Source organism: Nerophis lumbriciformis, linkage group LG30, assembly GCF_033978685.3.
Source record: "Nerophis lumbriciformis linkage group LG30, RoL_Nlum_v2.1, whole genome shotgun sequence".
In the NCBI taxonomy this organism is placed as follows: Eukaryota; Metazoa; Chordata; class Actinopteri; order Syngnathiformes; family Syngnathidae; genus Nerophis; species Nerophis lumbriciformis.
This window is the reverse complement of record NC_084577.2, coordinates 16,490,290-16,504,723: the sequence shown is the minus strand read 5'-3', so window position 1 is coordinate 16,504,723 and position 14,434 is coordinate 16,490,290. Positions and strand designations below refer to the sequence as shown.

General features: G+C 39.5%; 1 protein-coding gene and 1 long non-coding RNA gene across 8 annotated transcripts in view; one reads left to right on the top strand and one right to left on the bottom strand.

The window, feature by feature from the left end:
* The window catches only part of LOC133572719 (uncharacterized), a 38,826-nt gene extending 35,025 nt beyond the window's left edge, over positions 1-3,801 (top strand). Inside the window, exon 3 of the long non-coding RNA XR_009810571.1 lies at positions 3,579-3,801. This is a non-coding gene — a long non-coding RNA (uncharacterized lncRNA). The remainder of the gene's footprint in view (positions 1-3,578) is intronic.
* Positions 1-14,434, bottom strand: part of mecom (MDS1 and EVI1 complex locus) — a 514,494-nt gene that overhangs the window by 20,644 nt on the left and 479,416 nt on the right. For all 7 annotated transcript variants that reach the window (XM_061925665.1, XM_061925663.1, XM_061925664.1 and 4 more), the window contains 2 exons: positions 2,417-2,583; positions 2,224-2,301 (listed from right to left, as the gene is read on the bottom strand). In XM_061925665.1, coding sequence (XP_061781649.1) covers positions 2,224-2,301; positions 2,417-2,583 — 245 coding nt within the window. The remainder of the gene's footprint in view (positions 1-2,223; positions 2,302-2,416; positions 2,584-14,434) is intronic.

Here is a 14,434-nt window from a genome sequence, read left to right as displayed (position 1 = left end):
TTACGCAAGAAAAATGCTCCTCGTCGTTCTAATTTGTCACCAGACTTCCTCCCCTTTTCTGAGAACTGCTCTTTCACTTTGCATCACCGCCCCTTCGCCTCTCTCGCTGTCAGCCGGATGACAGACGGCATTTTTCAGGAGGCTAATTATTTAGCAGCACAAATGTTACTCCGGGGTTTTAATAAAAAAAAAAAAGAAAACAGTCGAAAATTTAGTCGATTTCCCATTAAAAGTAGCGTTATATCTCAGTTGCAAGAGCTGGAGGTACGGTTTTCATGTTACAGTCCGCTTGCATTGGGGCAAAGTGCGGAAAGGATAAGCCAAATCCAGTTGTTGACTGGAGTCAAGGCTTGACTTTTCAAAGAGTTTGGCATTGTTCAATCTTGATGAAGGTCTAAGCCAGGGGTGTCCAAACTTGTTCCACCAAGGGCCACATGCGGAGCAGGTAGAACCATTTAAAAAAAAAAAAAAAAAATCGTAAAAAAAACAAAAAAAAACAAAGAAAAAGCAACTAAAACCAAGTATATACACTAAAAGACAGGACTCTGTCAGGTTTGTGTTGTAGGCTAAAAAAGCACATTATTAGCTATTTAGCTTATTTTTAGTTAATAGTACCACATTTTCTGCTTTTTCGCATTACATTACATCTTACTTACTTTAAGATTTATTTACATGACAAATACATTCTATTATGCATATATCCATTCATTTTCTACCGCTTGTTCGTTTTGGGTCATTATTTATTATTTCTGGCGTGCGTTGTGACGTCCTACTCTATTCAGCTGTCCTTAAACACAACGTAAAAACACCCCTATCTCGTTGTTTTCTAAGTATAGAACGATCACTCTGTTCTAGAGATGTCCGATAATGGCTTTTTTGCCGATATCCGATATTTCGATATTGTCCAACTCTTAATTACCGATTCCGATATCAACCGATACCGATATATACAGTCGTGGAATTAACACATTATTATGCCTAATTTTGTTGTGATGCCCCGCTGGATGCATTAAACAATGTAACAAGGTTTTCCAAAATAAATCAACTCAAGTTATGGGAAAAAAATGCCAACATGGCACTGCCATATTTATTATTGAAGTCACAAAGTGCATTATTTTTTTTAACATGCCTCAAAACAGCAGCTTGGAATTTGGGACATGCTCTCCCTGAGAGAGCATGAGGATGTTGAGGTGGGGGGGTTGGGGGTAGCGGGGGTGTATATTGTAGCGTCCCGGAAGAATTAGTGCTGCAAGGAGTTCTGGGTATTTGTTCTGTTGTGTTTATGTTGTGTTACGGTGCGGCTGTTCTCCCGAAATGTGTTTGTCATCCTTGTTTGGTGTGGGTTCACAGTGTGGCGCATATTTGTAACAGTGTTAAAGTTGTTTATACGGCCACCCTCAGTGTGACCTGTATGGCTGTTGACCAAGTATGCTTTACATTCATTTGCGTGTGTGAAAAGCCGTACATATTATGTGATTGGGCCGGCACGCAAAGGCAGTGCCTTTAAGGTTTATGACGCTCCCTACTTCTCCCTACGTCCGTGTACATAGCGGCGTTTTAAAAAGTCATACATTTTACTTTTTGAAACCGATACCGATAATTTCTGATATTACATTTTAAAGCATTTATCGGCTGATAATATCGGCAGTCCGATATTATCGGACATCTCTACATCTTACACTACATTTTTACTGTTTTTAGGTTTGACTTTATTTTGACTAAACCAACTCCAGCCGTGGGCCACAAATTGACCCCGGGCCACACTTTGGACACCCCTGGTCTAGGCTTTACAGCAGGGGTGTCAAACTCGTTTTAGATCGGGGGCCACATGGACACAAATCTACTCCCAACTTGTCTTTTAGTAGTAAGTAAGCAAACAAAGGCTCCTAATTTAGTCTGCTGACATATCCAGTGTCATTTATCATTCTATTATTTTGTCAAAATTATTAAGGACAAGTGGTAAAAAATTAATTATTAATCTACTTGTTCATTTATTGTTAATATCTGCTTACTTTCTCTTTTAACATGTTCTATCTACACTTCTGTTAAAATGTAATAATCACTTATTCTTCTGTTGTTTGGATACTTTACATTAGTTTTAGACCGGTATTTTTTTAGAGGCGGTATAGTACCGAATATGATTAATTAGTATCGCGGTACTATACCAATACCGGTATAACGTACAACCCTAACCTGAATTCCAACACATATGATGCGTCTTACCTGTAAGGTTGCTCCCCTGTATGAGTCCTAAGGTGGCGCGTCAGGTTGGCAGAGCGTGGGAAGATTTTACCACAATATCTGAAAAAAATAAATAAATTATAATACCAACATTAGCTAAATAATTTAGAAACCCTCTAAAATTCCCCCCCCCCAAAAATGAACGATAAATTGCTATGGAGGTTGCTTTCGTTACCTGCAAGTATAGCGCTCCTTGCCTTTGCGCAGCAGCGTCTCAGGGAGTGCCGAGGGTGGCGCTCTGAAGTCGAACATGGAGGGCACGGAGCGCAGCAGGTCCCCGGACTCTGGCTTCAAGGAGCTAAATGTCTCCAGCTTCTCAGCCATGTTCTCGATAGCCGACATCTAAAGAGAGACACCACACAGATAAGACAGGATGAAACATTTATTCATAACTAGAGGTGTACGATAATATCGGACTGACGATATTATCGGCCGATAAATGCTTTAAAATGTAATATCGGAAATTATCGGTATCGGTTTCAGAATTATCGGTATCGGTTTCAAAAAGTAAAATGTATGACTTTTTAAAACTCTGCTGTGTACACGGACGTAGGGAGAAGTACAGAGCGCCAATTAACATTAAAGGCACTGCCTTTGCATGCCGGCCCAATCACATATTATCTACGGCTACCCCCCACCCCCACACCTCAACCCCACCCCCCAAACCCCGCCCACTTCAACCTCCTCATGCTCTCTCTGGGAGAACATGTCCCAAATTCCAAGCTGCTGTTTTGAGGCATGTTAAAAAAAAGAATGCATTTTGTGACTTCAATAATAAATATGGCAGTGCCATGTTGGCATTTTTTTCCCATAACTTGAGTTGATTTATTTTGGAAAACCTTGTTACATTGTTTAATGCATCCAGCGGGGCATCACAACAAAATTAGGCATAATAATGTGTTATTTCCACGACTGTATATATTGGTATCGGTTGATATCGGAATCGGTAATTAAGAGTTGGACAATATCGGAATATCGGATAACATTCGCTTGTTTCGGCAGCACGCCACAAATACAGTACATTGTGCGCCACCTGCTCGCCCTTGCTCACAAACACATTATAATGGGACTGTCTGTGAAGGTAGCTCGCTGTTACAACTCTGTATCGTAACTCATAATGCACCTGGTCCGCCAGAGCATAAGAAGCTACGGTATGTCTGTGCATAATCGTTTTATTTTGGTCACTTTTTGTTTGTCCCACAGCAGCCATTAAAATGACCTTGGCCATGCATGTAAACGCCGAAGGATACAGGGGCCATTTTGATGTTTTTCATTGTCAAAAGCACTGTCACGGCGCAGACTCGAACCCGCTTCCTTCTTGCAACTGAGTGTCACAGTTCCTCCTCTAGCTGCTCGCCCGGACACGCCCTCGCTTACGCTGAGCGCAGCACGCCCACTGCAGACAATCGGCAATCCGCACACTTGGGTCTGATGAGGGCGAGCTGTATATAGGACCAGTGGACCCAAGAGTCCTGGATGGAACTTAGTTTACGTCTTTAGATACCGTAAGGCTTATGCTCTCTCTCTCTGCGTTTTTCCCTCGTGTCTGACATCCTTGTTTGTTCTCCCGTAGTTCGCTTGGTGTACGTTCCTTCCCGAGTCTTAACCATTGTGCTCCCTTGTGATTTGGACTGCCTTCCTCGATCCTCGACCCCCACTTTGGACTCGGACCTCTTGACGCCTCTCTAGCGCCCTGGATCATCTGCCTGCCCCTCGGACTGTCTTCCTGCTTTGTTCCCTCTCCTCGTTTCAACATCACGGTAACACACAACAATTAATTACACACATAGTCTTACACCACACACACTCTTGTATTTTGGTCACACACTCCATTCTATAGTTTAGTAGTATTGTTTGTTATTATTATATATATATATATATATATATATATATATATATATATATATATATATATATATATATATATATAAATATATATATATATATATATATATATATATATATATATATTGACTATATATATAATAAACCATTGTACATACTGTCCCCTGGTGTCTGTTGCCTTCATCTCCCCTTAGTCAAACATAACAAGCACGTATAGATGAAAAATAAAATTGTCCTGCATGTCAGGATTGCACCTGTTTGCTCTTTTATTCAACTTTTTATGTTTTTTTTTTAAATAGCATATTTGTAATGTACTGTGGGGCCCTTAAAAAATAGCTGCAGGCCACAATTTGGACACCCTTGCCCTATACCGGTCCTTCTTAAATAGTGGAGCAGTTTCCCATGTGATGGTGGAGTAGGGCATTGTTTTTCAATCTTTTTTTGAGCCAAGGCACATTTTTTTCATTTAAAAAATCCAGAGGCACACCACCAGCAGAAATCATTAAAAAATGAAACTCAGCAGCCGATATTGACAGTAAAAAGTCGCAATTGTTGGGTATGACTTTAAAGGCCTACTGAAACCCACTACTACCGACCACGCAGTCTGATAGTTTATATATCAATGATGAAATCTTAACATTGCAACACATGCCAATACGGCCGGGTTAGCTTACTAAAGTGCAATTTTAAATTTTGCGCGAAATATCCTGCTGAAAACGTCTCGGTATGATGACGCCTGCGCGTGACGTCACGGATTGTAGAGGACATTTTGGGACAGCATGCCGGCCAGCTATTAAGTCGTCTGTTTTCATCGCAAAAGTCCACAGTATTCTGGACATCTGTGTTGGTGAATCTTTTGCGATTTGTTCAATGAACAATGGGGACAGCAAAGAAGAAAGCTGTAGGTGGGAAGCGGTGTATTGCGGGCAGCTGCAGCAACACAAACACAGCCGGTGTTTCATTGTTTACATTCCCGGAAGATGACAGTCAAGCTTTACCATTGGCCTGTGGAGAACTGGGACAACAGAGACTCTTATCAGGAGGACTTTGAGTTGGATACGCTGACGCGGTACCGTGAGTACGCATGCAGCTGCGGCTTCCAAACATTTGATCGCTTGCCCGTACGTGCGTGCCGCTATGTGCATGTCACGTACGTAACTTTTTTAGAGTCCATTTTAAAATTATCTTACTTGTTTTTAAATCCTTACGTGGTCTTGCCCCACCGTACCTCTCAGAGCTGCTCCACCTCTATGCCCCCACCCGGTCCCTCAGGTCAGCTGATCAGCTGATCCTGGAGGTACCCAAAACAAAGCGCAAGCTCAGAGGGGACAGAGCTTTCTCTGTTGCGGGTCCCAAAGTCTGCAACGATCTCCCTCTCCATGTGAGACAGGCCCCTTCTTTGGCTATTTTTAAGACCCTTCTTAAAACCCATTTTTATTCATTGGCTTTTAACCCAGCATGAGACTTTGAACTGTTTTTAGCTTTTAACTTTTTGAACTGTTTTTAACTTTTAAACTCTTTTTATTTAACAAACTGTTCTTAGGGTAATTTATATTTGCTTTTTAAATGTGTATTTTTATTTCTGTTTTAAACGTTATTTTTTAGTCTGTCCTTTGCCTTCATTTCTTTGTGGTGTACAGCCCTTTGTTTTTCAACTGTGCTTGTCTTTAAAGGGCTTTATAAATAAAGTTGGTATGGTATGGTATGGTATGGTAACTTTGGGGACTTTGGGGAAATATATGTGCTGTATGAACTTTGGGGAGGTGAACGGTACTTTGGGCTGTGGGATTGAGTGTGTTGTGCAGGTGTTGTATTGGCCGGTTATATGGACGGGAGGGGAGAGGTGTTTGTTATGCGGGATTCATTTGTGGCATATTAAATATAAGCCTGGTTATGTTGTGGCTAATAGAGTATATATATGTCTTGTGTTTATTTACTGTTTTAGTCATTCCCAGCTGAATATCAGGTCCCACCCGCCTCTCACAGCATCTTCCCTATCTGAATCGCTCCCACTGCCCTCTAGTCCTTCACTCTCACTTTCCTCATCCACAAATCTTTCATCCTCGCTCAAATTAATGGGGAAATCGTCGCTTTCTCGGTCCGAATCGCTCTCGCTGCTGGTGGCCATGATTGTAAACAATGTGCAGATGTGAGGAGCTCCACAACCTGTGACGTCACGCACATTTCGTCTGCTACTTCCGGTACAGGCAAGGCTTTTTTTATCAGCGACCAAAAGTTGCGAACTTTATCGTCGATGTTCTCTACTAAATCCTTTCAGCAAAAATATGGCAATATCGCGAAATGATCAAGTATGACACATAGAATGGACCTGCTATCCCCGTTTGAATAAGAAAATCGCATTTCAGTAGGCCTTTAAATGTTCCAAATAAACTGAAACTGAACTGAACGTTACATGTTAAAATTGTGCTGTTTTGCAGATATTAAGGGGCTTTCTTCCGCAAAACGCTTTATGTCACAGAACCAACTAAACTCGTACTCTGAGGCACCTCTGTAACTATGTCTGGGACATGCTTTTTTTGGGGGAAGTTTTTAAGGTTGTTTGACAGAACTCGCTCCGAGACAGACGTTATACACCCACTGGAAGAGTTAACGACTGCAGCCAATCTGCTAATGAAGCCCAACAGTTGCTTTCATCAGAAAGCCCCCGAAGAATTATGTGCTCTTGTCCACGCCGCATGTGCGCGTACGGACAAGAAACTATTTGCTGCAAGGTGGTCATAGCTGATTAATTGCCACCGATGTGTGTGAACGAGGAAATATATGTGTGTGTGTGTGTGAGGAATGTATTTGTCATGCATGTGAGAAAGGTTTGTACTTAAAGGCATGTATGTTGTTTGTGAGTGTGAATGTATATGCCAAGTGTGTATCCGTGTGTTGTCAGGTCCCTTCTATGTGTGTGTGTGTGTGTATGTGTGTGTGGAGTGATTCATGTCCACTGCTGGGCTGTAAACCATTCGGTGCACAATGCGGGCAGACAGCACATTCGTCAATATGAAAGATGTTGACATTACTGATCAAGGGCCAGACATGGGTAATAATGATATCGCTGTGCTGAAAGGGGCGGTTGGGGGAGGAGCAGGGCCGGGAGGGGAAGGCAGAGGGGTGGTGGTCCCAGTAGAGCACTGGGCCTGACAGGCCATCCCCTCCACACACACACACACTTTCCCCCCCTCCTTTTAAGAAGGGGGGCCCGCTCAAATTTGCATTATTTCGCCTGCATTGTATTTTCAGCTTGTTCTCATTTCATCAACGCACTGAATCAGCGGCGATTCGGGTCGTTTCGCAAAGCCCTGCTCTGACTCTGACATTCCATCTCCTGTTTTCTCCCGCTGTCACGAGCCGAGATGGAGAAGATGGCGAGGAAGCATGATGAAGAACACGATGATAGGGGGCGGGGGGATAGATGGAAGAAAAAAAAGTGAAAGAAAAAAAAAGAATAGAGGTTTAGAGAAGCTGATGGATGACATTGAAGCCCACGTAGGTGAGCGAGTGATGAGGAGTGATGGTTGAGAGTAAAGTTCCTGACTCGACTTTCCCACTGCTTGGCTTCTCTCCATTCATAAATGGAAATACAGAAGGACAACATTTAAATGTGACTTAATGATAATGATGCATTTTAGGTGTATTCAAAATAATGCCTGGGTCACAGTTAGAGATAAATGCATTAAAATGTAATATCGGAAATTATCGGTATCGTTTTTTTTATTATCGGTATCGTTTTTTAATTTTTTTAAAGGGGAACATTATCACCAGACCTATGTAAGCGTCAATATATACCTTGATGTTGCAGAAAAAAGACCATATATTTTTTTAACCGATTTCCGAACTCTAAATGGGTGAATTTTGGCGAATTAAACGCCTTTCTATTATTCGCTCTCGGACCGATGACATCACAACGTGACGTCACATCGGGAAGCAATCCGCCATTTTCTCAAACACATTATAAACACCGAGTAAACTCAGCTCTGTTATTTTCCGTTTTTTCGACTGTTTTCCATACCTTGGAGACATCATGCCTCGTCGGTGTGTTGTCGGAGGGTGTAACAACACGAACAGGGACGGATTCAAGTTGCACCAGTGGCCCAAAGATGCGAAAGTGGCAAGAAATTGGACGTTTGTTCCGCACACTTTACCGACGAAAGCTATGCTACGACAGAGATGGCAAGAATGTGTGGATATCCTGCGACACTCAAAGCAGATGCATTTCCAACGATAAAGTCAAAGAAATCTGCCGCCAGACCCCCATTGAATCTGTGTGAGCAATTCAGGGACAAAAGATAGCGGATGAGGGTATGTCTACAGAATATATTTATTGATGAAAATTGGGCTGTCTGCACTCTCAAAGTGCATGTTGTTGCCAAATGTATTTCATATGCTGTAAACCTAGTTCATAGTTGTTAGTTTCCTTTAATGCCAAACAAACACATACCAATCGTTGGTTAGAAGGCGATCGCCAAATTCGTCCTCGCTTTCTCCCGTGTCGCTGGCTGTCGTGTCGTTTTTGTCGGTTTCGCTTGCATACGGTTCAAACCTATATGGCTCAATAGCTTCAGTTTCTTCTTCAATTTCGTTTTCGCTACCTGCCTCCACACTACAACCATCCGTTTCAATACATGCGTAATCTGTTGAATCGCTTAAGCCGCTGAAATCCGAGTCTGAATCCGAGCTAATGTCGCTATACCTTGCTGTTCTATCCGCCATGTTTGTTTGTATTGGCATCACTGTGTGACGTCACAGGAAAATGGACGGGTGTATATAACGATGGTTAAAATCAGGCACTTTGAAGCTTTTTTTAGGGATATTGCGTGATGGGTAAAATTTTGAAAAAAACTTTGAAAAATAAAATAAGCCACTGGGAACTGATTTTTAATGGTTTGAACCCTTCTGAAATTGTGATAATGTTCCCCTTTAAATTTTTTCACTAAATCAACATAAAAAACACAAGATACACTTACAATTAGTGCACCAACCCAAAAAAAACCCCTCCCCCATTTACACTCATTCTGGTTCCTACATTATCTATCAATATATATCAATACAGTCTGCAAGGGATACAGTCCGTAAGCACACATGATTGTGCGTGCTGCTGGTCCACTAATAGTACTAACCTTTAACAGCTAATTTGACTAATTTTCATCAATTACTAGTTTCTATGTAACTCTTTTTATATTGTTTTACTTTCTTTTTTATTCAAGAAAATGTTTTTAATTTATTTATCTTATTTTATTTTATTAATAAAAAAAAAGAAAAGTACCTTATCTTCACCATACCTGGTTGTCCAAATTAGGCATAATAATGTGTTAATTCCACGGCTGTATATATCGGTTGATATCGGTATCGGTAATTAAAGAGTTGGACAATATCGGAATATCGGATATCGGCAAAAAGCCATTATCGGACATCCCTAGTCACAGTGTTGATCCGTGCCCTATAATAGGTTAAGGAGCTCAATAAACACTCACAAAAAAACATCTCTCAAAACGTGACGAGGATAATAGTAATTTTCATGTTTTTTTTTCTATTTTATCTATGTTTCTATGTTTTATCTAGTGTTTATCTAGTGTTTTTCATGTTTGTATTTCTATTTAAATTTTCTATTATATATTCTAACTTTTCATTTTATTTTTTTAAACTTTTTTTTATATTTTTGTAGCACTTTGAGGTTTTAACAAATGTAATGTGCGTTGCAAATGTAATTTGTTATTATTATTATTATTATTATTATTACTAACTGTACATTAAAAATGACACAAAATTCTCAGTGATAGCAGCTCTACACTAACCGCACTCATCAATCGTTACTTATAGAGTAAAAAGCCCTTGTTTGTGTAACAGTGTGCACGTGTAGATATATACCGTATTTTTCGGACTATAAGTCGCAGGTTTTTTCATAGTTTGGCCGGGCTCCAGTGCGACTTATATATGTTTTTTCCCTTTTTTATTATGCATTTTTGGCAGGTGCGACTTATACTCCGGTGCGACTTATACTCCGAAAAATACGGTAAACTGAACTGTAAATTGTATTTTAAGAACAGTATTATTTTTCAAAAATATACATTTGTACTTAAAGTGATTACACTTTTGTAATATCAGTTGTGTTCAGCAATTTTTTTTGTTTCATTTGTGGGTTAATTGCAAACAACTGCATGTTTATAAATAACAGACTTATTGATTCTGGGCCATTAAGTGCCATGTCCATACCTATTAAATAAAATGTATAAATACACATTAAAAATAAAATACACCATATTTTAAAAAGCATTAATCTGATTGCATTTTCAGTAAATACAATTCAAAATATTAATTGAAACTACCTTGAACTCTTGCTGTCCGTCCCCGCGTCCTAAAATGTAACTTTACCATCATAACGTCAATCCTTCATAAATTAGGGACGGGAATCTTCCTACAACTCACACTTCTATTCGTTCCTGGTTCTTGGAGTGCCAGTTCAAATCGATTCTCGCATTATACTGTATCATTTCGTATAGAAATGAAAAGGTGACAAAGGCTCCTCTTGAATGCTAACGTATAACATGTATGTAAGTGTGGAGATGGCCCAAAATTGTTTGTTTTATTATTCTTGATATTTAAAAAATAAATAAAAAAATAAAAAAATGTATGTATATATATATATATATATATATATTAGTTTTTTAAAATTGTATTTTATTATTATTTCTTAATTAATTAATTTTTTAAATATCAAGAATAATAAAAAAAAACGATTTTGGGCCATTTTTTTTCAAGCACACCTGTGAAGTGAAAACCCTTTCAATTGACTACCTCTTGAAGCTCATCGAGAGAATTCCAAGAGTGTGCGAAAAAGTAATCAGAGCAAAGGGTGGCTATTTTGAAGAAACTAGAATAGAAAACATGTTTTGAGTTATTTCACCTTTTTTTGTTAAGCATATAATTAACTCCACATGTGTTCATTCATAGTTTTGATGCCTTCAGTGACGATGTCCAATCTCAATAGTCATGAAAATAAAGAAAACACATTGAATGAGAAGGTGTGTCCAAACTTTTGGCCTGTACTGTATATATATATATATATATATATATATATATATATATATATATATATATATATATATATATATATATATATATATATATATATATATATATATATATATGTACAAATTGTAGTTTAGATTCATTCATTTTAGCACTCCTATCAGATTTTTTTTAACATATTTGTGTTACTCCTCATTCCAACTATGCTTTTATTTCCTTAAAAAAAAAGTCAGATAATTGCTTTAAAATGTAATATCGGAAATTATCGGTATCAGTTTCAAAAGTAAAGTGTATGACTTTTTAAAACGCCACTGTACGGAGTGGTACACGGATGTAGGGAGAAGTACAGAGCGCCAATAAATCTTAAAGGCACTGCCTTTGTGTGCCGGTCCAATCACATTATACCTACGGCTTTTCACACACACAAGTGAATGCTAAGCATACTTGGTCAACAGCCATACAGGTCACACTGAGGGTGGCCGTATAAACAACTTTAACACTGTTACAAATATGCGCCACACTGTGAACCCACACCGAACAAGAATGTCAAACACATTTCCGGAGAACATCCGCACCGTAACACAACATAAACACAACAGAACAAATACCCAGAACCCCTTGCAGCACTAACTCTTCCGGGACGCTACAATATACATCCCCCGCTACCCCCCCTCCCACCTCAAGCCCCCCACCAACTCCGCCCACCTCAACCTCCTCATGCATGTCCCAAATTCCAAGCTGTTGTTTTGAGTCATGTTAAAATAAAAAATGCACTTTGTGACTTCAATAATAAATATGGCAGTGCCATGTTGGCATTTTTTTCCATAACTTGAGTTGATTTATTTTGGAAAACCTTGTTACATTGTGTAATGCATCCAGCGGGGCATCACAACAAAATTAGGCATAATAATGTGTTAATTCCACGACTGTATATATCGGTATCGGTTGATATCGGAATCGGTAATTAAGAGTTGGACAATATCGGAATATCGGATATCGGCAAAAAAGCCATTATCGGACATCTCTAGTTTAAATTTTAGTACAAATGGTCGAATTCGGTCACTCTAACACATTACCCTCTTGGATTAAAAAACAATAAATAAACCACAAGTCACATAGTCCACTGACATTAAATTTCTTCATTGTATACTAAAAACTCACTCTTGTTACTCAAACGAGTCATTATTGCCTTAGTAAACTTGTAAAAAAATTAAATAAATTTGCTTAAAATGGGCCAATACACATTTTGAGTTGTTCTGATCACATTTTGAGGTGACACCACTTCCCCCAGAATTTTAAGGTCATTTTTAACACAATTACAACAAGCAATTACTAATAAGACTAAAGATGCAAAGGAACCGTTAGCTAAATCTGGTGCACCTATCGTTTCCTTGTGAATAATCCATCCATCCATCCATTTTCTACCGCTTATTCCCTTTGGGATCGCGGGGGGCGCTGGAGCCTATCTCAGCTACAATCGGGCGGAAGGCGGGGTACACCCTGGACAAGTCGCCACCTCATCGCAGGGCCAACACAGATAGACAGACAACATTCACACACTAGGGCCAATTTAATGTTGCCAATCAACTTATCCCCAGGTGCATGTCTTTGGAAGTGGGAGGAAGCCGGAGTACCCGGAGAGAACCCACGCAGTCACGGGGAGAACATGCAAACTCCACACAGAAAGATCCCGAGCCCGGGATTGAACCCAAGACTACTCAGGACCTTCATATTGTGAGGCAGATGCACTAACCCCTCTTCCACCGGGCTGCCCCTTGTGAATAATGTATTGTGCAAACTAAACAATCAAATACATGTTTGAAATACATTTCAACCAACAACACCGATTGGTTGATTGGCCCTTTTATGGACGAGGGACAATTAGAAACCTTTAACCACTAATTCAGACTTAATGATTGAGGTGTCCTTTTTTTATGGATTAGGTTGATTCCGTCTACCGTATTTTTCGGACTATAAGTCGCATTTTTTTTCATAGTTTGGCCGGACTCCAGTGCGACTTATATATGTTTTTTTTCCTTCTTTATTATGCATTTTCGGCAGGTGCGACCATACTTGCCAACCCTCCCGGATATTCCGGGAGTCTCCCGAAATTCAGCGCCTCTCCCGAAAACCTCCCGGGACATATTTTCTCCTGAAAATCTCCCGAAATTCAGGCGGACTCAGGTCCTCCACAATATAAAAAAGCGTACCTGCCCAATCACGTTATAACTATAGAATGATGGAGGGCGAGTTCTTGATTTGTGGGTTTATTGTTAGGCAGTTTCATTAACGTCCTCCCAGCGCGGCAACAACACACAACAACAGCAGTCACGTTTTTGTCTACCGTAAAGCAGTTCGTCTGCCGTAAACAGCAATGTTGTGACACTCTTAAACAGGACAATACTGCCATCTAGTGCATTTGATGAAAGCACTTTTGTGCGTGCCACACATCAATGCATCATCAGAGAGGGTGTTCAGCATGGTTCGAAAAATAGTGACAGAGAATAGAACAAGGATGGACAATTCAACCCTTAACTCAACAATGAGTAGATGAGTGTTATGTGTGTGTATATGTGTAAATAAATGAACACTGAAATTCAAGTATTTATTTTATACATATATATATATATATATATATATATATATACATATATATATATATATATATATATAATAAAATATATATATATATATATACATATATATATATTTATATATATATATATATATATATATATATATATATATATATATATATATATATATATATATATAGCTAGAATTCACTGAACGTCAAGTATTTCTTATATATATATATATATATATATATATGAAATACTTGACTTGGTTAATTCTAGCTGTAAATATACTCCTCCCCTTTTAGCCATGCCCCCAACCACGCCCTCGTCCCACCCCGACCACGCCCACCCCCACCTCCCGAAATCGGAGGTCTCAAGGTTGGCAAGTATGGGTGCGACTTATACTCCAGTGCGACTTATACTCCGAAAAAGTCATGTCATGTTTTGGCGACCTACAAGAAAATCCATTAAAAGTTATTTTCTAGGGTCATAAACTCCATTGCTTTGTCCAACAATCTCTTTTACATACACCTTACGAAAACCCCTTGTTATTCTGCCTCGGGCGGAGTGTAAGCGTCTGTGAACTTGCTTGTTGCTGCAGCGTCGCTGTGGGACCAGCACTTGATTGGCTGTCCTCAGAAGTCGGTGATAATGCGAGGGGCCTCAATTAGTGAGATGCATTCTCAATTGTTGATCTTTATCAGCAACCAGATGTTTGGAAAGGAGCTAAT